Here is a 22002-nt window from a genome sequence, read left to right on the forward strand (position 1 = left end):
CTTCAACTTTTCTGGGCTACAGGTTTCCCTTAATTGGACTTGTCACTTTAGAATTCGGTTGAAGGTGAACTCAAGTACATTAGATTTAACAGACGTCTCTAAGAGAACTTCCCACCCGTCCACCTGGTGTTCCCTCTGCACCTCACCTCTCTTACAGCACTCACCTCCTTCTTGTTGTGCTTACTTATGTGCAGGTCAGCCCCACAATCCGGGGAGGGAACAGGCCCGGGGCAAGGTGCCCAGGGAGTGGAGCCAGAAGACTTGTGCTTGTTTCTGAAGCCAGACTCCGGTATGAATCAACCATGAAATCTTGGCCATGCAACTTAATGCCTGTGACCCTCGGCCCTGTACTTAGGAATGGAAGATGGTAACAATGCCTATTTCACAGGCTGGATGTGAGAATTAAGGTAGGCGATCAGATGAATGTGCTTTGTAAACTATTACCCACATGCTAATTTTTGTTACCCCCTAAATGATCTAGCCTTGGCCATGAGAAATATTTTATTAATATTCATTAAACTATTGAAAAGTGGCATCGCCCTCCCTGTGGTGTGTTCTTCTCAGTCACATTCTCTTCCTGGCCCAGGCTGTTAGCTAGGCCTCTCTCTCAGCCCACCAGGTTCGGGGTGGGAAGGAGGGTATTTGTAGGGCTCGAACAGGATCGAAGGGGCCTGCCTGCCCATGGAGCTGTGCGTCTAGATAGTGGGGCCCAGAGCCACCCAGCCGCATGCTCCCATGCCCTGCTTCTGTCCTAAGGGCAGGCAGAGCCAGAGGGGCCCTCGCAGTGGAAACGTGGGCTTTGGAGTAACGCAGTCCCGGGTTCAAATTCTGGGTCAACTGATTTACTACTTGCGTGATACGGGGTAGTTTTCACATTTTTCTGAGCTTTCGGTTTTTTCATCTGTGAAATGAGGGTAACACAGGACTGGACGGTAACTAAAACTAGGGATGTATTGAACGGAGGCACTGCGAGGAGTTAGACTTAAATAAGCCAGCAAGAGTGAACTAGCGCAGTGTCCGTCCCCGCGCCGTAGCTGCGCGCTGCGTGGGTGCTGGGCACAGGCCCCGCCGTCAGCGGGAAGACGCACGCGGCCCGGGCGCCGGCGGAGACGGCAGGTGCTGCGACAGGACCAGGACGCGGTGCTCCGGGAGCCGCAGGGCAGGCGCCTTCCCGACAGGACAGCCGTGGCTGGGAGCGTGTCAAGAGCCGCCAGGGAAGGCTTCCGAGAGGAAGCGATCACGGCGGGAGGCTTGCGGGCTGGGCAGGAGCGAGCCGAGGGCGCAGAGCACAGCGAGCGAGCACGCGACATCTGGGGAGGGGGCCCCTTTGGGAGCAGGCGGAGCGGCTCTGAGAGAGCGGGGTGGGGTGGGGGGTCTGCAAGGGTGTGTCGATGCCGGGACGCGCGGCTCGCTTCGGGAAGGAGCTCATGTTTTATTAGGGGCACGAATGGTTGTGTCCCCTCACCAAGCGAAGACATCACCACCCCCTAATTTTTAGAGGGGAGGTAGTTGGGTTCACTTAATGGAAGTACTGAGGCTGGAGCCCGGGACCTCGAGCCTGCTCAGCCCGCGCTCTGCCGCGAGAGAGGACCCCGAGGTGGACGCACCCAGCCGAGAAGCGCATCTCGAGGTCATGAAATTCGCACGGGTGTGGGTCCCGGTCCGGCCCCACGTGCGAGTTAACCCCTCCCTGCACCCCCACAACTTCGTGGTCGGCCAGCGACGACACCCACCCCTGAGGGTTACTTCGAGGACTAGCTGGAATTATTTATGCACGTCAGGTGGGCAGCAAAGCGTGCCACCCAACAAGCACGCTAATAAACGTCGGTCCTCTTGGCCTAACCCCTGTGCGCCGAAGGGCGAGGGCCACCGCGAGGCCCGTCCCCCGCCCGTCCCCTCCTCCGTCAGCGGGGTCAGCCGCCGCCGCACGCCCGGGCCGGGACGCCAGGATGTGCACTCCAGCGGCGCCGGGGGTGACGAGCAGGGCGGCCGCCGCCACTGCGCATGCTCGACGCGCGCGCCGGGACCCCCGCGGGCGGGCGGCGGGTGGGGCGGGCTGCGGAGGGCGCATGCGCAGTCCCGCGCCGCCGCTCCGTCCAGTGCCGCAGCCGGAAAACCGCAGCGGCGGAGGCTGAGGCGGCGACCGCGCGGGCGGCCACAGGGGAAGCGCCGGGGCAGGGCTGGTCGGGCGGGGCGCGCGCGCCGGGCCGACGCGTCCGCGGGAGGAAGGCGCGGGGCGGCGGCGGCGGCGGGGAGCGGGCGCGAGGAGGGGCGCCCGCGCCGCAGGGACTTTGACGTGGTCGGCGGCCCCGTCCCGCGGCGGCCCGGGCTGCGCCGGGCGGCGAAGCCCCGAGTCGCCGGGCGGGACCCGCGCTCCGGCCGCCGGGCTCCCCCAGGGCAGGGCCGGGAGCGCGGCCGAGCGGAGGGCGGCGCCGCGGGCGGCGCGATGGCGGGACGGCCCCCGCGACGTGACCGCTGAGGACGCCCCCGCCGCGCCCGGCCGGCCGCCGCGCCGAGACAAAGGGGAGGCGCCGCTCGCACGCGCGCTCGCGGGAGGCTCGCGGCGCCGCCACGTTCCGGGCGCCGAGCGCGGGCGGATGCTCTGAGCGCCGGGCCGGCCCGCACCCCACCCCGCGGCCGGCCGCACCATGTGAAGGGCGGCCCGGGCGCCCCGAGCGCGTGGAAGATGGGGGATGCTGCAGACCCCAGGGACGCGAGGAGGACGTTCATTGTGCCGGCCATCAAGCCCTTCGACCACTACGACTTCTCCAGGGCCAAGGTCGCCTGCAACCTGGCCTGGCTGGTGGCCAAGGCCTTCGGGACAGGTACGAGGTGCCCCGCAGGACGCGCGCATCCCGGTCTCGTGGGCGATGCTCGGGTGTCCACGCGCGTCGCCTCGCTCGGCGCAGGGACGTGGTGGGAGGCAGGGCGCAGAAGCGGGGAGGGGGCAGCGCAGGGCTGGTGTGACACCCGGAGCCCTCGGTTGGGGCAGGTGGGATGTGGCCGCGATTCTCTCCTTGGATAGCGAAAGTGGGTGCTGCTTGTTTTCCCGGTGAGTAATTTTGTCATATTTTCACATCGGGTGTCTTAATTTGCGGCATTTTCCTCTCTGTGCTGCGTACATTTCCTCCCTCTCGTAATTGTGACTACACCACCGAGAAATCGGAGTCGGTTTCGCCGTGTCGGGAGAAGGCACACGGCGCTACACTGATTCTGACATTTGTGGCCATGGCTGCGATTCAGGCCCGTAGACTGTACGGCGGCCTCGGCCGAATGCAGTGTTCATTTTTGTTGTCATTCTTTCAGCCTGTGTCCTCCCGGACACATTTCAGGCTCTATTAAACCAGTTATTTAAAACCGATATTTAGCTTGCTGACTGTCAGGTGCTGCTTTCATTTCGTGTTTTCAGACGTATTCCCTTTTCCAAACGTTTTGGCTTCGTGAATTAAGAGACACGAAAACTCCCTACTGTGGGATTTCTCTTCTTTTCTTTCTAAGGGAAGAGTTTTTTGAGGGCATGTGTTGTTGACACAAACTGTCTAGTGCAGCAGCAAACGCTCCCTCCATTACCCAGTCTTTGGAAAATAACAGGAAAAGGGCCTCCCGTTGTAATTTCTGAGCGGTTGCTTGAGGAGCCCTTGTCGGGGAGCCCTGGGAACGTGCGAGAGCTTTCCATGTGAATGTGCTCTGCGAAGGTAACTGCATCTCATAACTTGGGTCATTTTGTAAGATTTCTGTGCCCTACGTAATGAATTTTGTATATGCAAGATATTTATTGAAGAGTTCCTTAGTATTTACAGACTTTTCTCCAGATACTAATACAGGTTTTTTTTGTGGGGGGGGGTGTAGGCCTGTAAAAATATGTGGGTAAATGGCTTAATCCATTCTTACTGTTTAAGCACAGACAGCAGAGTACATACACAGATGAGTATCAGGACTGCATGTTTAGTTAGTTTACAGTGCATCTCAGTGTTTAGAAGATTGTATGAGTTAGTTTTGAGGGAAACTTCATGTTACCATGATTCTGTGTTTATGACAGCTTTGGTTTTCTTTGAATTCTCATGCTTTGATACTGAAGGAGAAGGATGTTAAAGGTTTCAACACTGGCATCAGGAGTAAATATAATTAAAATTTATCTTGAAATAATTTCAGTTTTACAGATTTTTTGGGGGAACTAAATGTAGAGTAACACATAGGAGGAAGCACCTAGTGTTAGTGTATTTTTATTTTCTGGCGTGACTGATGTCAGCAGTGAAAATAATATGTGTATTTTGGTTTTAACTGAAGCAGCATACTGAAGCTAATACCCATTTAGAGGAGGAATGAGAGCTATCTGGGTATTAGAAAAGATGGAAAGAGGGAAGTTTAGACAGTGATCTGTGTGGGAAAACAGTGTACAAAATGAAAGGCAGAGAGAATAGTAAAAATATTTTCTTTCCTTCTGAACCTGGAGAGGAAACTTACAGTACAGATGTCAGAACGTTGCCCTGGATTCACAATGATTACTAACCAGAAAATGGCCTGCTCGCTGGATCCCTGTCAGGCAAGTTTCCTAGACGGCGGACCACCTGAGGAACACGCGCAGAGCACACTTGGAGAGGAAAAGAAAGGACTAGCGTCTACCTGGAGCGCAGTGCCGGGCGCTGTGCGTTAAGTCGTGCCTTCTGGCTCCCAGCAGCTCTGTGATCTAGGCAGTGTGGTCCTCGTTTGAAGAAAACGAGGTCACCAGTGCAGAAGGAGGTTGGACAGCTTTCCCGCTACCACACTGTCAGTTAGGGCGGAGATGAGCTCTGATCTGATTGTCCCACTCCAGAGGGCATGGCACGCCTGGGGTGTGCCCGAAACTTCAGACACAGTGCTTCGCTTATTCCCACAGCAGCCCTCTAGAAAGATTCTGTGCTCATTTGCGGATGAGGAAACTAGCTCAGATTAATTTTACCAAGATTAAACATCTGGCAAGTGGTGGGTCCTGCAGCCCAGCTCAGGTCTCACTCAGAAGTCTCTGCCCTTCCCACCACTCTGCGGAGTGATCTTTGTATTTGCAGGTGTGAAAAATGTGCATCCAGTGTGTGTTGAGTCTTACTTGTTTTTTGTCTTTTAAGAATGGGCAGGTCTTAACACACTCTAGGATGGTTTAGCTGAATATTGCTGATACTTGGTTACATTTAGTTGGCAACAGTTGAGTGGATTAAAAATCGTACTCAAAATGGGGTGAAAAATTTAGAAGACCTGAAGAGAGTGACTCAGTAATAAGAAATGAATACATTTTTTTAAAAATGTTATGTTTGTACGTTTCATTTATTCTTTCATCAGTAGTCTTTCAAAGTATAAATTTATATGAAGTGAGTAGAAAAAAGTAAGGTTTCATTTCTTTTGATGTAAATTTTCTCCATTTGCTGCAGACACTGTTATGTGGCAAATGCTAGTAGAAAGCATATTTCAAAGTTATTGCCAAGTGGTTTGCAGTTAATCGTTCAAAACATTAGCCCAAATTTAAAGTAATAATTTACTAAAAAAATCACTTCTTTAAAGATGACATATAGACTCTTCATTCTGTTCACACTGACTTAGTCTTTTCTCCACTAGAAACTTTCTAATTTTTCACATAAAAAGAAGTCAGTTATAGAACCGTATGTTGGAAAATTCATTAAAAATGGTAGCTAGAAGTCAGTGATGGGCATGGAATGAAGTTACTGAGCCATAAAAAATACGTACCAGTGTTGTGGCACCTAGAGAGCAGATGGGGTGCTTGCTTAATCTGAAGTCTGTGTCAGAGCTTTGAATCATCTTTTCTTACATTAAAAATATTCCAGAAGCCCGAATCTTAACAGTTTATTTTGCGGAAGACTGCAGATACGGTTTTGATCAAATGAAGGAAAAGTTTGTAGGTGAATTTTAATCAGTAAATAATGAGATCCTCTCTGATTATTTTAAGCAAATTGCAGACGGTGCTGCTTCTACTGTATTTGAACAGCTTAACCCATTTATGCAGTGACGTTACTGAGCTCGCGTTATGTGTTCTGCTCCCTGCACTCCTTTGGGGAAAGGGTGGGTGCAGGACTTCTCATGACACTCTTCCCTACTTAACCTGCTTCCTAGTGTCAGTTTATCATTTCAACTCTAACAACCGTCATTCTCCCTTTTGTACCATGTAGTTTGATAATATAAAATCATTTGCTGTTGTAACAGACCTTATTACATTTCTTTGTCTATCTCAACACATTTTGTTGTCAAAATCCTGCACAAGACCTGACTTGCGTTGTGAAGGTTGTGATGTCAGTGGAGACACTGGGGCTGAGAGAGACTAGGAGCGGAGGGCTGGTTGGGGCGGTGACTGCAGGGATCCCGGCGGAGGCGGGGTGGCTGTGACGCCGAGGCTGCCCACGTTCCCGCGGGGGGGGCTCACTGTGTCGGGCACTGCCCCCGTGTCGGCTCACTCGAATCTCCGTGACGGCCCTGAGAGGTGGGACCTGCGACGCCAGCGCTCCTGGTGCGGAAAGCGAGGCGTAGAGGCTGGGAGCGCGTCCGGAGCCACCCAGCACACGGGTTCTGACCCGGGACTCTGACTCCAGCCTGCGCTCGTAACCACCCTGCTGTGTGGGCGGACGTCCAATTAGTGGAAAAGAGGCAGGAGATAGCAAAATGTTGCCAAGATACTATCCCGAGTGTTTCTAAGTGAAGGCACTTGGAGTGCAGGGGAGCAGTTTAAGTCCGCCGGAGGCTGAGGTCGCCTGAGGTGTTGAGGAGAACGCGGTTATCGAGCGTTCGTCATTTGGTGACTGGGAGAATGAGCCACGGTGCCTGCGATTGGCAGAGAAGGCATGGTTGGAGTGGGAAGTCAGCTTTGCGTGGGGAACCTTGAACTCGACGTGCTGAGCCGAGAAAACCAGTGGAGTTGGAGGTGTGGAGTGTGGCTGACCTGCTCAGGCTACAAAACAGCGTAACAAGCTGGGAAGCTTCTGGGTATAAAGTGTAATTACAGTTGGAAGTACCTGAGCTCATAGAGGGAGAGAACAGTTGGAGACAGCATCTAGGGTAGTGAACACCTGGGGTAGTTCTGGAGGGTAGTTTGAGGAAAAGGCGGCAGAATTAGAGCGACCAGAGAGCCAGGAAGAGAATTAAGAATGTGCGGTAATACCGCGGCCCTGGGAGAGAGGGCTTCGGGGGGCGGTCTTGTTAGCAGCGTCGGGTGCCGCAGGTGTCTAAACCGTGCCTTCCCCCTAAGCGCGGCGCCCTGGTCCGGGCGTGGCAGGTGGTACCTGCGCCAGAGCTCGGGACGCACGGAGTGGTGTGACTGGCCGTGACCTGCGGGCGGGGGAGGTCGGAGCCGGGGCACGCGCAGCTGCGGTCTGGGAGGGAAGCCTGGGGTGGAGGTGGCGGTTAGAGCCACCGGAAGGGAGGCGGCCTGGTGGGTGGAGGACGTGGTTTGTGTGCAGACATGGAGCTTGAAACCCAGGTCTTGTGAGTGAAACAACAGAGGCCCTTGGATTGGAGGAGGTTTTTGTGATGAAGCAGTGGGAGAGCCCAGCTTGACAGGTAAGCTGGGACAGTTCCAAGAACTAGGTTAAGGAATTTGGTATTTATTTAGTAGATAAATAAATTATCCTAAGCACGTTGGATTTTAAAAAACTACTGTGATTTATTGAATGATGCTTTGTGTGTTGAGTACAATTTTGAACATTTTAAGTACATTATGTTAATTCCGAGGACAACCTATTAAGTAGATATGATTTTATTTCCTCTTCTGTAGCTCTGAAGTGGGGTTTCCCAGCCGCAGGACTGTTGGCTGGTCAGTCTGTTTTCTGGGGGGCCGTCCTATGCGTTGTAAGATTTTAGCAGCATCCCTGGCCCCTACCCAGTAGGTGGGCAGTAGCCGTCCCCACCCCCACTCCTGCGCCGGTTGTGCAGCCACGCGTGTCCCCTGCAGTGGAGCTGGTCTTTTACGTATACCAGCTTATGGACCTCTTCTATTGGTGAAGTACAAATAATGATCCGTAAATTAACGTTACACGTTTCTGAGCAGTGATGAGTGTGGCGCTTCTGCCGAGGTGATGATTGCTTTCTCTGGTCTCACTGAGCACTTTCCATCCCCTGCCTTGCGTAGTTTCTCCTTTTCTTTTTAAACACGGACCCTTCGTCAGCGTAACATCCTAGGGTAAAGGCTGACGCCCTCGTTCTTTCCAGTTCTCCTATCATCGCCTGCTCCCCTCTTTGGGGGCTTTTTCCTTGGTTTCCCTGCTTGGTGAATAGTCACGATAAGCGTTTTGCTCTGCGTTTTTCAGAAGAAAAACACATGCGTTGAAATGTGAGTTGGTACATCTCACACTTAGGCTGCCTTTGGATGTTCTGTTCCCATTGTGAAATGAGATTTTATTTCTTTAGTAATTTCCAAGACTTCTCTTTATTAAAAATATTTTCTTCACCACATACTAGGAAAAACAAAACAAGAGGCTGGGATTCCACCACTAGAAGGGAAACAAACTCTGTAACCCTCACGGCTGCACCCTCAGTGTGATGCCTTGGGTCTTTATGAAGCACCTGAGAATGGCTTTTTGAGATAAAGAAATGGAATTTCAGTTCATTGAGAAAGTGTTCGTCTCCCCGCTCCATATTCCACAGAGATTCCTGGAAATGTGTGTGTATGATCTTTACAGGTTATTTTGAAACTACCATGTTCCCCCCATTGCCAGCCCTCTCCTTCGAACCATTTTCTATCAAATGGGAATTACAAGCAAATTTTAAGTACTCTCGGCTTTTGAAATTAAAAAATGTTTGAAATATTTCAAAAGAGATTTGTCCTCAGCAAAGGAAAGTTTCAAAGTGGATGGTCTCATTCTCTTCTGCTGGCATTTTGCTGTTACTTTCAGGATTCTCTTTCAACTGTGTTCTTGTTTTCCTTTTTTGTGTGTGTGTGGCATTCAAATAACAAGAATTGCTGACTTGTAAATTTATGCATTTTGTAGAATTTTGTATTGTAACAGATTTTGAAACAGCAGAAATACTTTTTTCTTTTTTAGCTACTCAGATTTTAGAGGTCTTGATTATAAATTCTTAAAATTTTACTTTTGACACGTAATATTTTTTGAATAGGTGAGCCAGGCACAGATTCAGAAGTCAAACGGTATAAAGGATGGATGTAGTGGAAAGCCGCCTTCCTCCTGGACCCTGAGCCGCTCAGTTCCTGTTTTAAACTTGGTGATGTCATCGGAGTCTGCTTTTCAAAAGAGTGCACTTACAGATGGTAGAAATGGTGACTTTTATGTTGTGTGTACTGGACCACAACAGACAAGAAGATCTCTTGGAAACAGAGGAGAAAATGTGCTGGAGGGAGACCATGAGTTGTGAGGGGGAGACGCTAGAAGGTGGTTGTGGTCCAGGCGAGGGTGATGGCAGGGTGGCTCTGGATGGTGAGGATATGGGAAGAGGTGGACAGATATAAAGATAGGACTTGGTGACTGGTTGGACACAGAGGTGGTGTTGTGGGCAGTGTTGGGATTGATTTTTCTTTTTACTGAGGAACAGATCAGTGGAAGAGGGCCGGGTGTGTGTGTGTGTGTGTGTATGTGTGTGGAGCGGGGAGTAGCGCTGAGACTGAGAGATACCTGAGATGGTGGTGTGAGCACTGGGCCCTTGGACACTGACGTGAGGGCTTAGAGGGTCTCGGGACGAGAGATGGGGTGGTGATTACAGTGAAGAGGGAGTAACTGCCGGTCACCTTGCAGCTTGCGGGAGCACGTGGAGAGAGAAGGGGCCCCAGCACAGGGGAGCAGCAGAGAGCCAGATGTGGGTGACCAGAGAGCAGGATGGAGAAGCGAGGGGTGGGACCCCAGGCCTGGGAAGAGAGCGTGCCGCTGGGAGATGTCCCCAGAGCTCCGCTGGGTTTGGTGACGACTTGGCTGGGAACACGTCTCCGGGAGAGTGGAGGCGGGACCCTGGCTAGAGTTGGTCCAAAGTGGGTGGGAGAGCATGTCGGGTCTTCACTTGTTCTCGCGGAAACCCCACTCAGGTTGTCTGGCAGTTGAAGGACTTACACCAGCTCGTGGGGCTGGAAGAGCTCTGAGGTGGGGCTGGCGTGACGGGAGCCCGGGTGATGGGGGCCTGGGTGATGGGGGCCAGCCCACTGCCCGCTCCCTTCCTCCTGCCTCCAGCCTGTGTGCCACCGTTCAGAGCTCTGCTTGATCTCCATGAAAGTTCCCTATCTTTTGTTTCTTTCTTTCTCGTTAAACAAACAAAGCCATTTGATTGTAGGAAATCTCAAATATGTATATATAATGACAGAAAACTTCCATGTGCTCTTCACCCAGCCTCCACAACCAGCAACTCCTGGCCAGCCTTGGCTTGTGTGCTCCTCCCAGCCCCCCCGCTGGTCATCTGAAGCAAATCCCGGACATAGTGTCATTTCATCTATAAATAAATTAGTACGTGTCTCTGAAAGTCGGGGACCCCTCCTGAAGCTTGGCCATCGCTCTGCCATCAGCCCAGCACTGCTGCCTTCATCACACCTCTCCATGTTGCTGGCCGTCTTTTGTTTTCATGTTTTGGTTTTACGGTTCACCTCTTCCAGTCAGCATCCAGATAAGGGCCATCCATCCTTTGCAATTGGTTGATACGTCTCTTTAAGCTTTTTAAATACATAGGCTCCCCCTCCATCTCATTTTGTCTTCCTTGCAGTTTACTTCTTGCAGAAGCCAGAGTGTTTACACAACATTGTAAACTGACTGTTCTTTAACAAAAAATACATACATAAAAAGGAAAAAAAAAACCCTAACATCGTGGAATGTGATAATAAACATAAAATAAATTACAGAAAAGAAGCCAAGTGTTTGTCCGGTAGTCTCCCGGTCTGGAGCTCCATGGCCCTGCCTGACAGGCTCCTTTTGTCCCCTGTGTTTCTTATAAACTGACAGCTGAATCTAGAGAGTCACACAGATTCAGGTTGGACTTTTTGCACGCTTCACAGGTGCGGCGTACTTCCACCAGGAGGCAGTTGACGTCTCTTTATTTCTCTTCCTCTCATGACTTCTTCATTTAAGCTGGAATCCTCTTTTAAGAAGAAACGTCCCTTTAGCAAGTGTTTGGTTACCCTGAGTGAGAGACTACCCTCTTGAGTTGTGGTCTCCAAGTGCACAACCAGGCAAACGACCCCAGGGGTCATGGACCAAATCAGAGCGCTTACATCATGCGGTTTGTGAAGTCAGTCTGCAGTGAGAAGCAAGGGGAAGAGACGGGCTGAGGTAGCACACGTGGGGTGGAGTGCAGGCGGGGAGGGAGGTGCCCCCCCCACCCCGGGCCTGCAGCGCGGTGCTCCTTCCTGCGTCCGGCTCTCCTGCTGCGTTCGCCTTCCTCACAGGTGGTGTGGCCGCAGGACCCAGGCGGAGTCGGGCAGCGAGGCCCGCAGTGACACAGGCCGCACACCTGCTCCATCACAGACTCGGGCAAGCGTGCCGGCCGCAGCTGCGACTGGCCAGGAAGTCTGATGGATAGCCGTGGTTTTGTGTTCCTTGGGCAGATGACACCAGGCCAGAATGTGTGTCACTGATGGGTGCCCGGTTACGGGCTCATGAACATTAGTGCTCACGTGTATTTAGTGTGCATTGCCTATTGTTTGTTTTGTCTCTTGCATGTTTAATGCGTCATGAGTATTTATTGCCTTGTGTATTTTGTGCATCAGGAATAGTTAGCACCTTGGTACCTCATGGACATTGGGTCTCTGGCTTTTCCATCCCCTCCTGTGTTTAACACACACATGCTGCTAACCACTTACGTTTATTTGATACGTCCTGTGGATTCTGTGACTAACAGACTCTTTGCTTACTAGTGCTTACCTGTACTGCAGCTATCTTAAAAGATTTCACACATATTTTACAAACATACGCATCTTTTATAATAGAATTGAATAGTCTTGAAAGTAAAAGTACATTGTACAAGGAAGGCAGGTTAAATGCTGTGTTCTTTCCCTTTATGGGGAGAAATTGGACCAAAGTGAATGGATCACGGGCCCCGTTCTGGGCCCCTCCCAGTCTGCAGGGGAGAAAGAGCATTTCGAGCAGAGTGACCAGCACAGGCAGAGGCTGCGTAGCGGGAGGACCTCGTTCCAGGAGCGGCGTGTGGCTGGCAGGGACACCCGTCCACGCAGAGGGGCGGGGACAGAGTCATCTCTTCCTTGCAGCTCAGAAGGCTTTTAATCCTTAAAGAACTTGAAGTCACTGAAAACCCCAGGGTTTGGGTTGACGGTGGTGTGTGACGTGCTCAGCTTTGCTCATGGGAAAAAAGCAGATTCTGGCTGTAGTAGAGAATGGTTTGGAGGGGGGACAAGAACGAACGTGGAAAGACAAATTCAGGGGCAAATCAATAGTTCAGAAGGACAGTCCTCAGGGCCCGGGCAGGGAGATGCGAGCTGAGACCGTGAGAAGGGGGTGGCCTTGACAGGGGCTGAGGGAGGGGGCGTCCATGCTGACTCCCTGGGTCCTGGCTGTGCGTCCTGGCCGTGGTGTGCTTCTTTGATGTGGGAACACTGGAGGCTGATCAGGTTTGGGGGAAAAGACTGATTTGGAGCATTTTGAGATTTTATGACTTTTTTCAGCTTAATTTCAAAAGTACAGGAATAGTAGTACAAGGAACTTCTGAACACCCTTTACCCAGAGTTGGCTGTGTTCACGTTCCTCCCGTTTGTTTTATCACTCTCTCCCCGGCCCTTCCTCCCACGCAAATACACGTTTTGTGTGTGTGTGTATTTTCTGTGCTGTTTGAGAGTGAATTAAAGATATTGTACCCCCTACCCCGAATACTTCAGGCTGTCTCCTAAGATGGATGATAAATCTCAGATGATCTCAGTAAAGTGATAAAAATCATGTTAGTATGATATTGTTATCTAATCCACATCCTGCATTCAAATTTGCCATCGTCTTAATGTCCATTATGGCTACTTTTTCCCCATTCCCAGACCCAGTCTAGGACTGCATGTTGCATGTAGCTGCCCTGGGCCTGGAACCTCCCTAACCTGGAGTGGTTCTCGAGCCTGCCTTTGTCTGTCGTGACATTGGCATTTTGGAGCCTGAGCACCCCAGCTGCGTGCTGAGCTGGGCGTCAAGCCCCTGCCATGGGCGTTGTCCTGTGCACCTGGCTCAAGCAGGCAGCTCCCTGCAGGGGCCACTGGGTCTCTGTGGAGTGCCGGATCCTCGTCCCGCCATTGGTCTCCACGACTGGGCTGATGGGATGATCCTGGCGTGGCTGCTGGCAGTGTCTCCGCAACAACACCTCGACAGTGTGAGGAAGCGGCACACAGACACCTGCCCCCAGACAGGCGTTGATGGGGACTCGGGAATGGAGACCCTCCCACCCCCAGTGCCCCCCCCGCTTTGGCTTTGATTTTCTTCCTTCGTGTCCTCTGACCTTCTGCTCTCCCTCCCTCCTCCCCCTGGCTGACCTCCCACCCCCACCTCCAGCAGCCAAGGTGCCTTGTTGCCCCTGCCTGGCCTGGTCCCTGCATTCCACAGGGAACCTGGGCAGGGGTGTCCAGGAGGCACCAGAGACAGTCCGTCGGACAGCCAGGCAGCCCCAGAGGAGAGATCCCCGGACAGAGGAGGGCTGCCTTACCTCTTTTCCTCCCGGGGCCCGACAGCTTGACATCCTCAGACACAGGGATGCTGGGGACGTGGGGTGGGGGTCAAGGGGGAGGGAAGGAGTATGAAATGTCTGTTCTCGGCGCCCGAATGTCTGAGCCTGCAGTGTGGAGTTTTTCCTTCATTGAAGTGTACTTTGATCTTATAAAGCAGTGGGCCCGTTATTTTCTGGAGTGGCCCTCAGTGTGGGTTTGTGTGGTGTGTGTTCACGGTTAGACCCGAGCCATGCACATCTGGTGGGACCACCACAGAAGGGCGCTGTGTTTTCAGTCGGCGTGGCAGGCGTGGCAGGAGCACACGGGCTGCGTTCAGTTGGTGATGTAGACTTTGATCACTTGCTTAAAGTGGTACCAGCTGCTTTTCTTCACTATAAAACTATTAATTTCCACTTTAAATTGATAAGCAGTTTGTGGGGAGATCATTTGAAATGCCCTGTTCGTCAGATGATTACCTACCAGTTTAGTGTCCAGAGTGGCTCTTGCTTGAGTCAGTTCTTATCCCGTTGACTTTAATCCCACTTTTAGTCTGTATCCTGCTACACGGAAGTTTTCTGTCTTCCGCGTACTTACATACTTTAATGTGCAGTCTCACTTCACATAGCCCTTACTTGTTTACATCAGGATGGACTCATTCTTGTTTTATTCAGTGGATTATAGTCCTTTGTTATCTTTAGTTGTTTATTTTTATTGAAGCACAATCAGTTACAGTGTGTCAGTTTCTGGGGCACAGCACGGTGGCCCAGTCATGCACGTACGTACCTATATTCGTTTTCATACCCTTCTACGTTTATCACTATTTTGATGTTCAAGTTGTCTCAGATTTGGCCGATGGGATCTCCTTCCGCTGACCCTGTGACCTCTGACACGGCCGCATCAGTCGTTAGCGTTTCCTTACTTCCTGGGACACGTGTGGTCTCTGCTGACCGTGTGCTTTTCCTGCTCCAGCCTGGAAAACGGCATTTCTGGAAGAGCCCTGGTTCCTTTGGGCGGGAGGGGTATTGGAAGGTGAGATGGAGGTGTGGGCTGTTGCTGCTGGGGGTCAGCAGGCTGAGCTAGGAAGCATGCACATCAGGCGTCACATGCAGCTGCATCTGTGACAGGTGCGTGTCGAACCCCGTGTGTCCCCAGTGACACTTCCCCTCAGTCCGGCTCCCAGAGTTCAGGCTACTCTTCCCCTTTGGGTGTTCGTTACTGCCTGTCATTGTGAAGCCTGGCTCTGGTTTGGGGTGTGAGGTTTCTTTGTGAAGCCCAGGGGAAGGGCTGTAAGGATCTGGGGCTCAGAAGAGGCGCTTGCTCCCCACAGGGCAGGAGGAGGAGTGGAGGAGGGCCTTCAGCTCAGGGATGGGGCGCTAGCACCTCAGCTGACTTCACCGCCCGCTGTCGTCTTGCAGGCCTGGCTCTGCTGAGCACTCCACACTGCGCATGAACACCTGCCTGCCCGCTGTGCTCCAGGCACTGCTCTAGGTGCTGGTGACCGAGGGCAGGAAAGGGGCTGCTCTCCCTGTGGTTATGTGGGGGTGGTGGATATCTGAATGTTGGGGGGGGTGGCAGTAACTGTTCTGCAGAGAAGTGACAGGCGGCTGACCGGGTGCTCAGGACAGGTGGTTCTGAGGAGATGAGTTCTGAGCAGGAGGGCTGAGCCCGGGCCGCGGGCAGAGGAGCAGCTGGTGCCCGGGCCCAGGGGCTGTTGGCAGCAGCAGGGAGCCTGGGCGCCTGGGTGCGGCGGGCGGGGAGGTGGAGGAGGCCGTGGCGAGAGCGGGCACGGCTGGCCGTGGAGCCCGGGGACACCTGCACTCAGAAGGGAGCTGCTGCGCTCACCGTCCTGCTCACCGTCCCCTCGGCTTTTGAAATGCAAAGCCCATGCTTCCCCAAAGCTCCCTGTTCCCCACTCTGCCTTCCTGACACTAGTGATGCGGGTTAGCTGGAAAAAGGTTTGCCTTTGAGAGGGGGCTGCTGCAGAAGTAGAGTGGCCCGGGGAAGGCGCAGGCTCACAGCAGGGCAAGGAGGCCGTTACGATTCCTGGTGCAGAATCTGGGGGTCCCTCCAGGACAAGGCTATGACTAAAGTTTTAGAAAAGTACTATGAGATTTTTAGAAATGTTACTGACCATTTTTACGTCTTTTGGTTAATTTGGAGTTCAAGCTCCAGGGCCTACTTTTAGTTGGAGTTTTTTGAAACTCACAAGTTCTGTCTTGGTAATTGTCTTAGAAATAATTTTTACATTTGGAAATAAGGCAGTGCTCCCAGATTGAGTGGTGCTATTTCTAACTGCTTTCCCCTCGTACCTCCCGACCGTTCACCATTTTAGAGAAGTGTGTTGTTGGCTGGCGTGTGGACGCAACTGGTGGCTGACCCAGCGTCATAGAAGACTGCCTTGAGCAACACTTTCTCCTCCCTCGGCCTGCAGCCCGGGCGTTCGGGTGGTGGTTCACCTCAGCGCCTAGCTCTAGTCCGGACTGATAACAGCACGCTTAAAGCAGGCTCTTGCTGAGGTCCTGGTGCGCAAGGCGGACCTGGCTCCCACCCTTCGCAGGTCTGGGAGTGGATCCCCCTGCCCGTTCCTGCGGTTTTAATTTCTGACCTTCTTGTTCTTAACAGGTGAGGAGGCAGGTGAGGCCTCTTACCTTCAGTTTTGCTTGTTTATTTTCTAGTATGCTGTTCCAGTTCATTTGTTTTAAAATGTGATACAACTCCAGATTTAAAAAAAAAAAGGTAATCTTGTACTGCTGGCAAAATAAGAGACATTCTGGAAGTCTTCTTTTAAGCATATTTAGTTCTTGAAGGCCTGTTTCTCAAAGTGACCTATTTTACAATACTCTGCAGTTTTGCATTCTTTTGGGGTGGAATAATCTGTTTTTGCCATATTCTTGGAACATTCTTTGACTTGCTGTGGAGCCCTTCCCTTTTCCTTACGTTCTTTCTAAAACTTACGCTTTCATAACTTAGGTTTGTGAGTTCGTCATTATAAAATGGAAATAGCCCCTCTTGTCTTCCACCTTCCAGCTCGGTGATCTTGGCAAACCGTTGTTATTTCTGAATCTCCTTGTGCAGATGGTTTAGAGCTAAGGCTCTGCACTCATCACCTGTGTGCTCTTGGGCGAGATAACCTTTCTCGAGCTCCTTGCCTGCAAAACAGGGGCAGGAGGATTGTTAGCGCTGAAGACAGATGCACGTCTAGGACAGTGCCGGCCACACACAGGTCCCTGTTCAGTGTGTATGTTCCCAGTAGTTACCTGTATATTGTCCGATTTGACAGTTTCACTGTGTTGTTATGAAGATCACGTGTGAGAATGGATGTGAAAGCCGTAAATGAGTATCAGGTGGATGCACCCGTGTAGAGGAGTTTGTAATCCTGATGATGAGCCGTCACTTTTCTTGGCACAGCTAACGTTTAGGTCCCAAATCACCTACGTGAGTCACTTTTTATTGTGATAGGAAATAAAAATCTATCGTGTATACATTTTATAATAATATCTTAAAATCAAGTAATTTGTCTTTTAAATTTGTCCCACTAACAGCCTCTGTTTAGTTCCTGTGATGCTGGAGTTTGAGTGTGTGCAGCTCCGCATCCTGCAGTTCACCGTGGAGCCTGTGCATCACGCCAAGGCCGCTGTGAAGCTTAAGGCTGGCTCACTGCTGGTCAACACAGCTGTGAAGGAAGGAGAGTGTTTTCAGTTATTAAACAAGGGTGATGTTTTTAGACGTCTCCAAAATCCCAGATTGGTACCTCTACTCTTGACCTCTTTCCGGAGTCCTGAATCCCTGGCTGCTTTTTGGATATTTCCACGTGGATGTTTTTGCTATTGTTTCAGACTCAACGAGTCTAAAGCTCCCTTCGTGATCTTGCTTTTGAAATGGATGCTTCCTCTGATTTTCCTTTTTCGATTAACGATACAGCATTTCCCAGCTAACCTGGGCTTTGACCTCATGTGCTTTATTCCTGGGTCCTCTGGGGCTCGTCTTCAGCCGCCTCTTCTGTCCCTCACTTCCTGTTGGCTTCAGCCACCGCTGCTGTGCGACTTCATTTAATCTTCTGACTCTGATTTTTGTCGCCATCAGTATTGAATACTAGTTAATTGTCCCCAAACATCACTCTCAGTGTGTCACTTTTTTCCTTTAGAACTGTCAGCAATTCCTTGCTATTATATATAAAGCTGTGTATGTACATATGTAATACAGCTATTACCGTGTAAAGGCCTCGTGCGTTAGAGAGACGACTTTCAGCCTCCCGTCCCAGCTTCGCCCTCACTGCTCCCCTGCGTGAGCCCTTCTCTCCACCCAGATTGTTCAGTTTGGGGTCTCTTCACACCTCCTCTCTCTCCCCTTCCCCATCTGTTTAGAAAGCCCCCCTGCTCTGATCCCGTACATTCCGCCCGGTCATCCCCCCGTTTCTCTGAGGTGCAGCCATGTCCGCCCCTGCGGCCGCCGCCTCTGGACCTGACGCGCTCACTTGTTGGTTCCTTTCATTTGGCGCTTGATCACTTCTTGCTTAGTACTGCCTCCGGCTTCTGAGTTGCTGAACTTTGCCTGTCTGTCTAATCTTTCTGTAGATGATTGGCTCCTTGAAGAAGGGATTATTTCTAATTCCTTGAATTCCCCAGAGCCACACTGGTATATAAAAGGAACATGAAATAATTACAATACTATTGTTTGATGAAGATATTTTTCGAAAACATTAAGGTGAAAATTGCCGAGGAGTCTGTTAATACCTGGTGAATACACAGTTTGAAATGCTGGCTTTGAGCAGCACTATTGAGCTTGTATTAAAGCTTCCTGTTCAGGGGGCTCCCAAGATCAGTGATGGTGGGTCGCTGGCCATGAGCCCCTACTTTGCAGAGAAGGCAAGGGGGGGCCTGGCTTGTGTCAGGGTCTGTGTTCACGTCCAGCTGAGACGCCGCCTTCCCTTCCGGAAGACCAAGCTCGTTCTCGCCTGGCTTTGATGGAAAGCTGAGACCCTGGGTGAGGCGTGGGAGGGGGTGGAAGAGATCTGGGCGGGGAAGGCAGGAAACCCGTCGGATGCAAAGGCAGTTCCCGAGGAAGTAGCCACCACGGGGAGAGGGACTCACGCCCCTGGTGGGAGGCGGCCGGCAGAGGAGGAACTGGGACCCTCGTCCCGCGGGTCAGCTGCCCTGCCTGTCTCCCTCAGGTGGGTCGGTTGGGTGCCCAGGAGGGCTTTGTGGGGAGGATGGGAGGTCACAGTGTCTAGTGTGAGGGACTTGGGGGATAGCACGCCCTGAACCACAGCCACGGCTGCCCCTCGGCAGCCCCAGCCGGCCGGGCACGGAGGGGAGGACCCAGAGGCCTGGGGGCAGCGGACGCAGTGAGCAGGCAGTTCTGCTTTGCAGCTGATGAGCTGTGGGCTCTGGCAGATGTCCTCAGCGTCAAGCCTGGCAGTCCCCCGAGGGGCCGTCACTGCGCTTCCTGTGAGGGAGGCACTGGCGCTGGTTTAGTCATCTTGGCTCGTTCTGTGAGTGTGCGTGGGGGGGACTGCTTCCCCAGAGGTGCTGGACGCAGAAGACTTCTCCCCTTGGTTGCTAGGTGTGCTCAGAGCGGTATCTTCTGTGAAGATTTCTGTCTCTTTTTCATTTTAGATTATCTGCCAAGGTCGAATAAATCACCTTTTCAGTTAGAGTTATTGTTATTCGTAGAAGGGATCTTAGCTTCTGTGACAAAAATAATAATTGTTAAATAAATTGTGCTTCTGTCCCCCCTTAATCTTTACAGAAAATGTGCCGGAGGAGCTCCGAGAGCCGTTTTACACGGACCAGTATGAGCAGGAGCACGTCAAGCCCCCCGTGGTGCGCCTGCTGCTGTCGGCCGAGCTGTACTGCCGCGCAGGGAGCCTCATCCTCAAGAGCGACGCGGCGAAGCCGCTCCTGGGCCACGACGCCGTGATCCAGGCCTTGGCGCAGAAGGGGCTGTACGTCACCGACCGAGAAAAGCTGGTGACGGAACGAGATCTCCACAAGAAGCCCATCCAGATGGTGAGTCTTTACGCGCCAAGGTTACTTTGTCTGACGCGTATACTTTTGAGCGTGAATTGCTTTATGCGATAGAGGGAAGTGGGTTTTACAGCTGGACTGTCACCTCTGCCTCGAATTTAAAAAACAGCTTTTTCTTATGAGCCTCATTTTCAAATTAAGGAAGATTGTAATAAGCTATTTTGGGATATTTGGTGACTTTCTAATACCTGGGAGAAAGTTATGTAATTTCCGACTACGTTAAAGTGGTTTTTAATCAATTTAAAAACTCATTTTTTCCATCACAGAGACTAGAAGAGATGGAAAGTGCTTCCCTGATTTTATTCTCATTAGGGGTGAGATCTGTAAGTGCTCACTTACATGAGTGCCTTCTCGGTAGAGTTCTTTCTGCACGTTGGGTGTTGCAGTTTGTTCAACAGGCATTGATTCGTCCCTGTGGAGCGCGTGGGGCTCTGAGCTGCCTGGGGCTGGCGCGTGGGGGCCTCTCTCATGGGCGTCTCTGGGCACGGGTCCAAACGTCAGGGCCACCGTGTGCTGCCTCCGCCCGCCCTGCTGCCGTAGCTGGAGCTCAGAGAGCGCCGGGCGTCCCCGGGAGTGGTGGTAGAAGAGCCGCGGAGCCGCGCGCCGATTGAATCGCGCCCTGTGTGAGACTGGGGTTTTGCCGGGGTTCTGCACGTGGGAGAGTACATGCAATTGTGAAGCTGAAGAGGGACGAGCAAAAACTGGTTTACCATCTCAGGCACAGGAGGTGACCGACTTGCTTTTTGCCTGTTTCCTGCTTTAAAAAACACCCTTTTTAATACTTTCAAGGAATAGAGAATACTGTCTCAGGCAAAGTTTTGTTAACGATTTAGTCATAGAGTTATCAAGGATAACCAAGAATGCTTATTACCAGGTAGGAGGTCTGCACCTGTCACCGAAGGCTTCAGACTCACCTCAGGGCTTCTTCCCCCCCGAGTCTGCACCCCCGCTGGTGTGCATGGCATGTGTGCGAACAGCGCAAGCGCGCTTCAGTCTGGCCTGGGTGCGAGGTGTCAGGATGCGCTGTGAGTGTGCGCGGCCTCCGTCTTCTGGGGCCCGGCTTCTGTCCGTGGGGTGTCAGGAGGCTCGTGCCTGACCACGGCGGCGTCAGCCTTGCCCTGTCACACACACTGACCTGTGTTTTCAGTATGTATTTTCTGTCTGTCTTACAGCTTGACTGAGGTTTTCCATTCGCTTGGAATTCTGATTGATGATACTGGGTTTTGGGGGGGGATAATTGGGTTTATTTATTTTAATGGCGCTACTGGGGATTGAGCCCAGGACCTCGTGTGTGCTGAGCGCCTGCCCCACCCCTGGGCATCGTCTACCCCCTGGTGATATTGTAACGTTTCCTGGCTTTTGAAGACCTATGTGAGAAAATTTCTCAGAGTACTAGGAAAGCTTCGTTTCTTAAGAAACTTTTATTTGGTTTTAGAGTAATAAGAATTAGTTTCCTTCTTTGTCCTGCTTTTTGAGAAGTATGATGAAGAAGCGTGTTTCATTGTGCTGTATGTATTGATTCCCTCTCCACGTCTCCCACCTCTAAATTACCTTGTATGTTTGAGACCTGGTTTCTGTATGTTCCCGCACAGCTTTGGGGGGACGTATGTGTGGTGACAGAAACATCACTATAAGTACAAGGCAGGTTTGACTGAATAAATTTTACTAATTTGGGGGCTAATAGGGATTGAGAGAGATGCTTGTTTTTTTAATGAGAACACCCATTGGAGAATATGTGCTTTTGGACATTGTGTTTTGAAGCCAGTTAATAATGATAACACATTAAAGTTTATTCAGCACGTAATCGTTACCTGTGATATTGCAGGAAGGGGCAGTAGTTGTGATTTCCCTGATGACTATTACAGACAGGTGATAAAGGACAGATGGACCCTGTATATACAGTTACAGAGTCAGTCACATGCTCTGAGAGTTGCATTAATGCGTGTGTCAGCATTAAATGTGTGGTGAGTTATGTGCATTAAAACCACAGGGGAGGGTCCTCAACCAAAAGTATGTTCTAGCCCAAGTCATGTTGTCTGGCAAATTATTTGCGTCCATAAATGCTGGCATCTAGGAGGACTTGGAGATTGAGGGACTTGTAGCGAATGGAGCCAGACGCTAAAAATGACATCTCTAGAACTTCATCCCAGAGCAGAATAAAGCTGCACGTGTACTGCACTCAGCTCATCCGGTTGGGTGGGGGGTTTGATCTGCGTCATAACCTCTTAAATTCATAGAATTTTGTAGCCGGAAGGAGCCTTAGAAATCAGAAGCCAGCGTGTAGTAGAAGACTTGCCATCCAGCAGGACCCGGGAGCACGCGCCAATGGGAATGTGAGCACGGATCCTGGCCCTGCAGTCAGAGCTGCTCACGCAGAAC

At 51.6% G+C, this 22002-nt stretch overlaps 1 protein-coding gene across 2 annotated transcripts in view; it reads left to right on the forward strand.

Moving 5' to 3' along the window:
- Positions 1 to 2143: 2143 nt before the first annotated feature.
- Positions 2144 to 22002, forward strand: part of CAMSAP2 (calmodulin regulated spectrin associated protein family member 2) — a 77154-nt gene continuing 57295 nt past the window's right edge. For both annotated transcript variants that reach the window (XM_072948807.1, XM_072948808.1), the window contains exons 1-2: positions 2144 to 2825; positions 19346 to 19605. In XM_072948807.1, the coding sequence (XP_072804908.1) occupies positions 2687 to 2825; positions 19346 to 19605 (399 nt within the window). In that variant the 5' untranslated portion in view covers positions 2144 to 2686. The remainder of the gene's footprint in view (positions 2826 to 19345; positions 19606 to 22002) is intronic.

This window comes from Vicugna pacos, chromosome 23 (assembly GCF_048564905.1).
Source record: "Vicugna pacos chromosome 23, VicPac4, whole genome shotgun sequence".
NCBI classification, from domain to species: Eukaryota; Metazoa; Chordata; class Mammalia; order Artiodactyla; family Camelidae; genus Vicugna; species Vicugna pacos.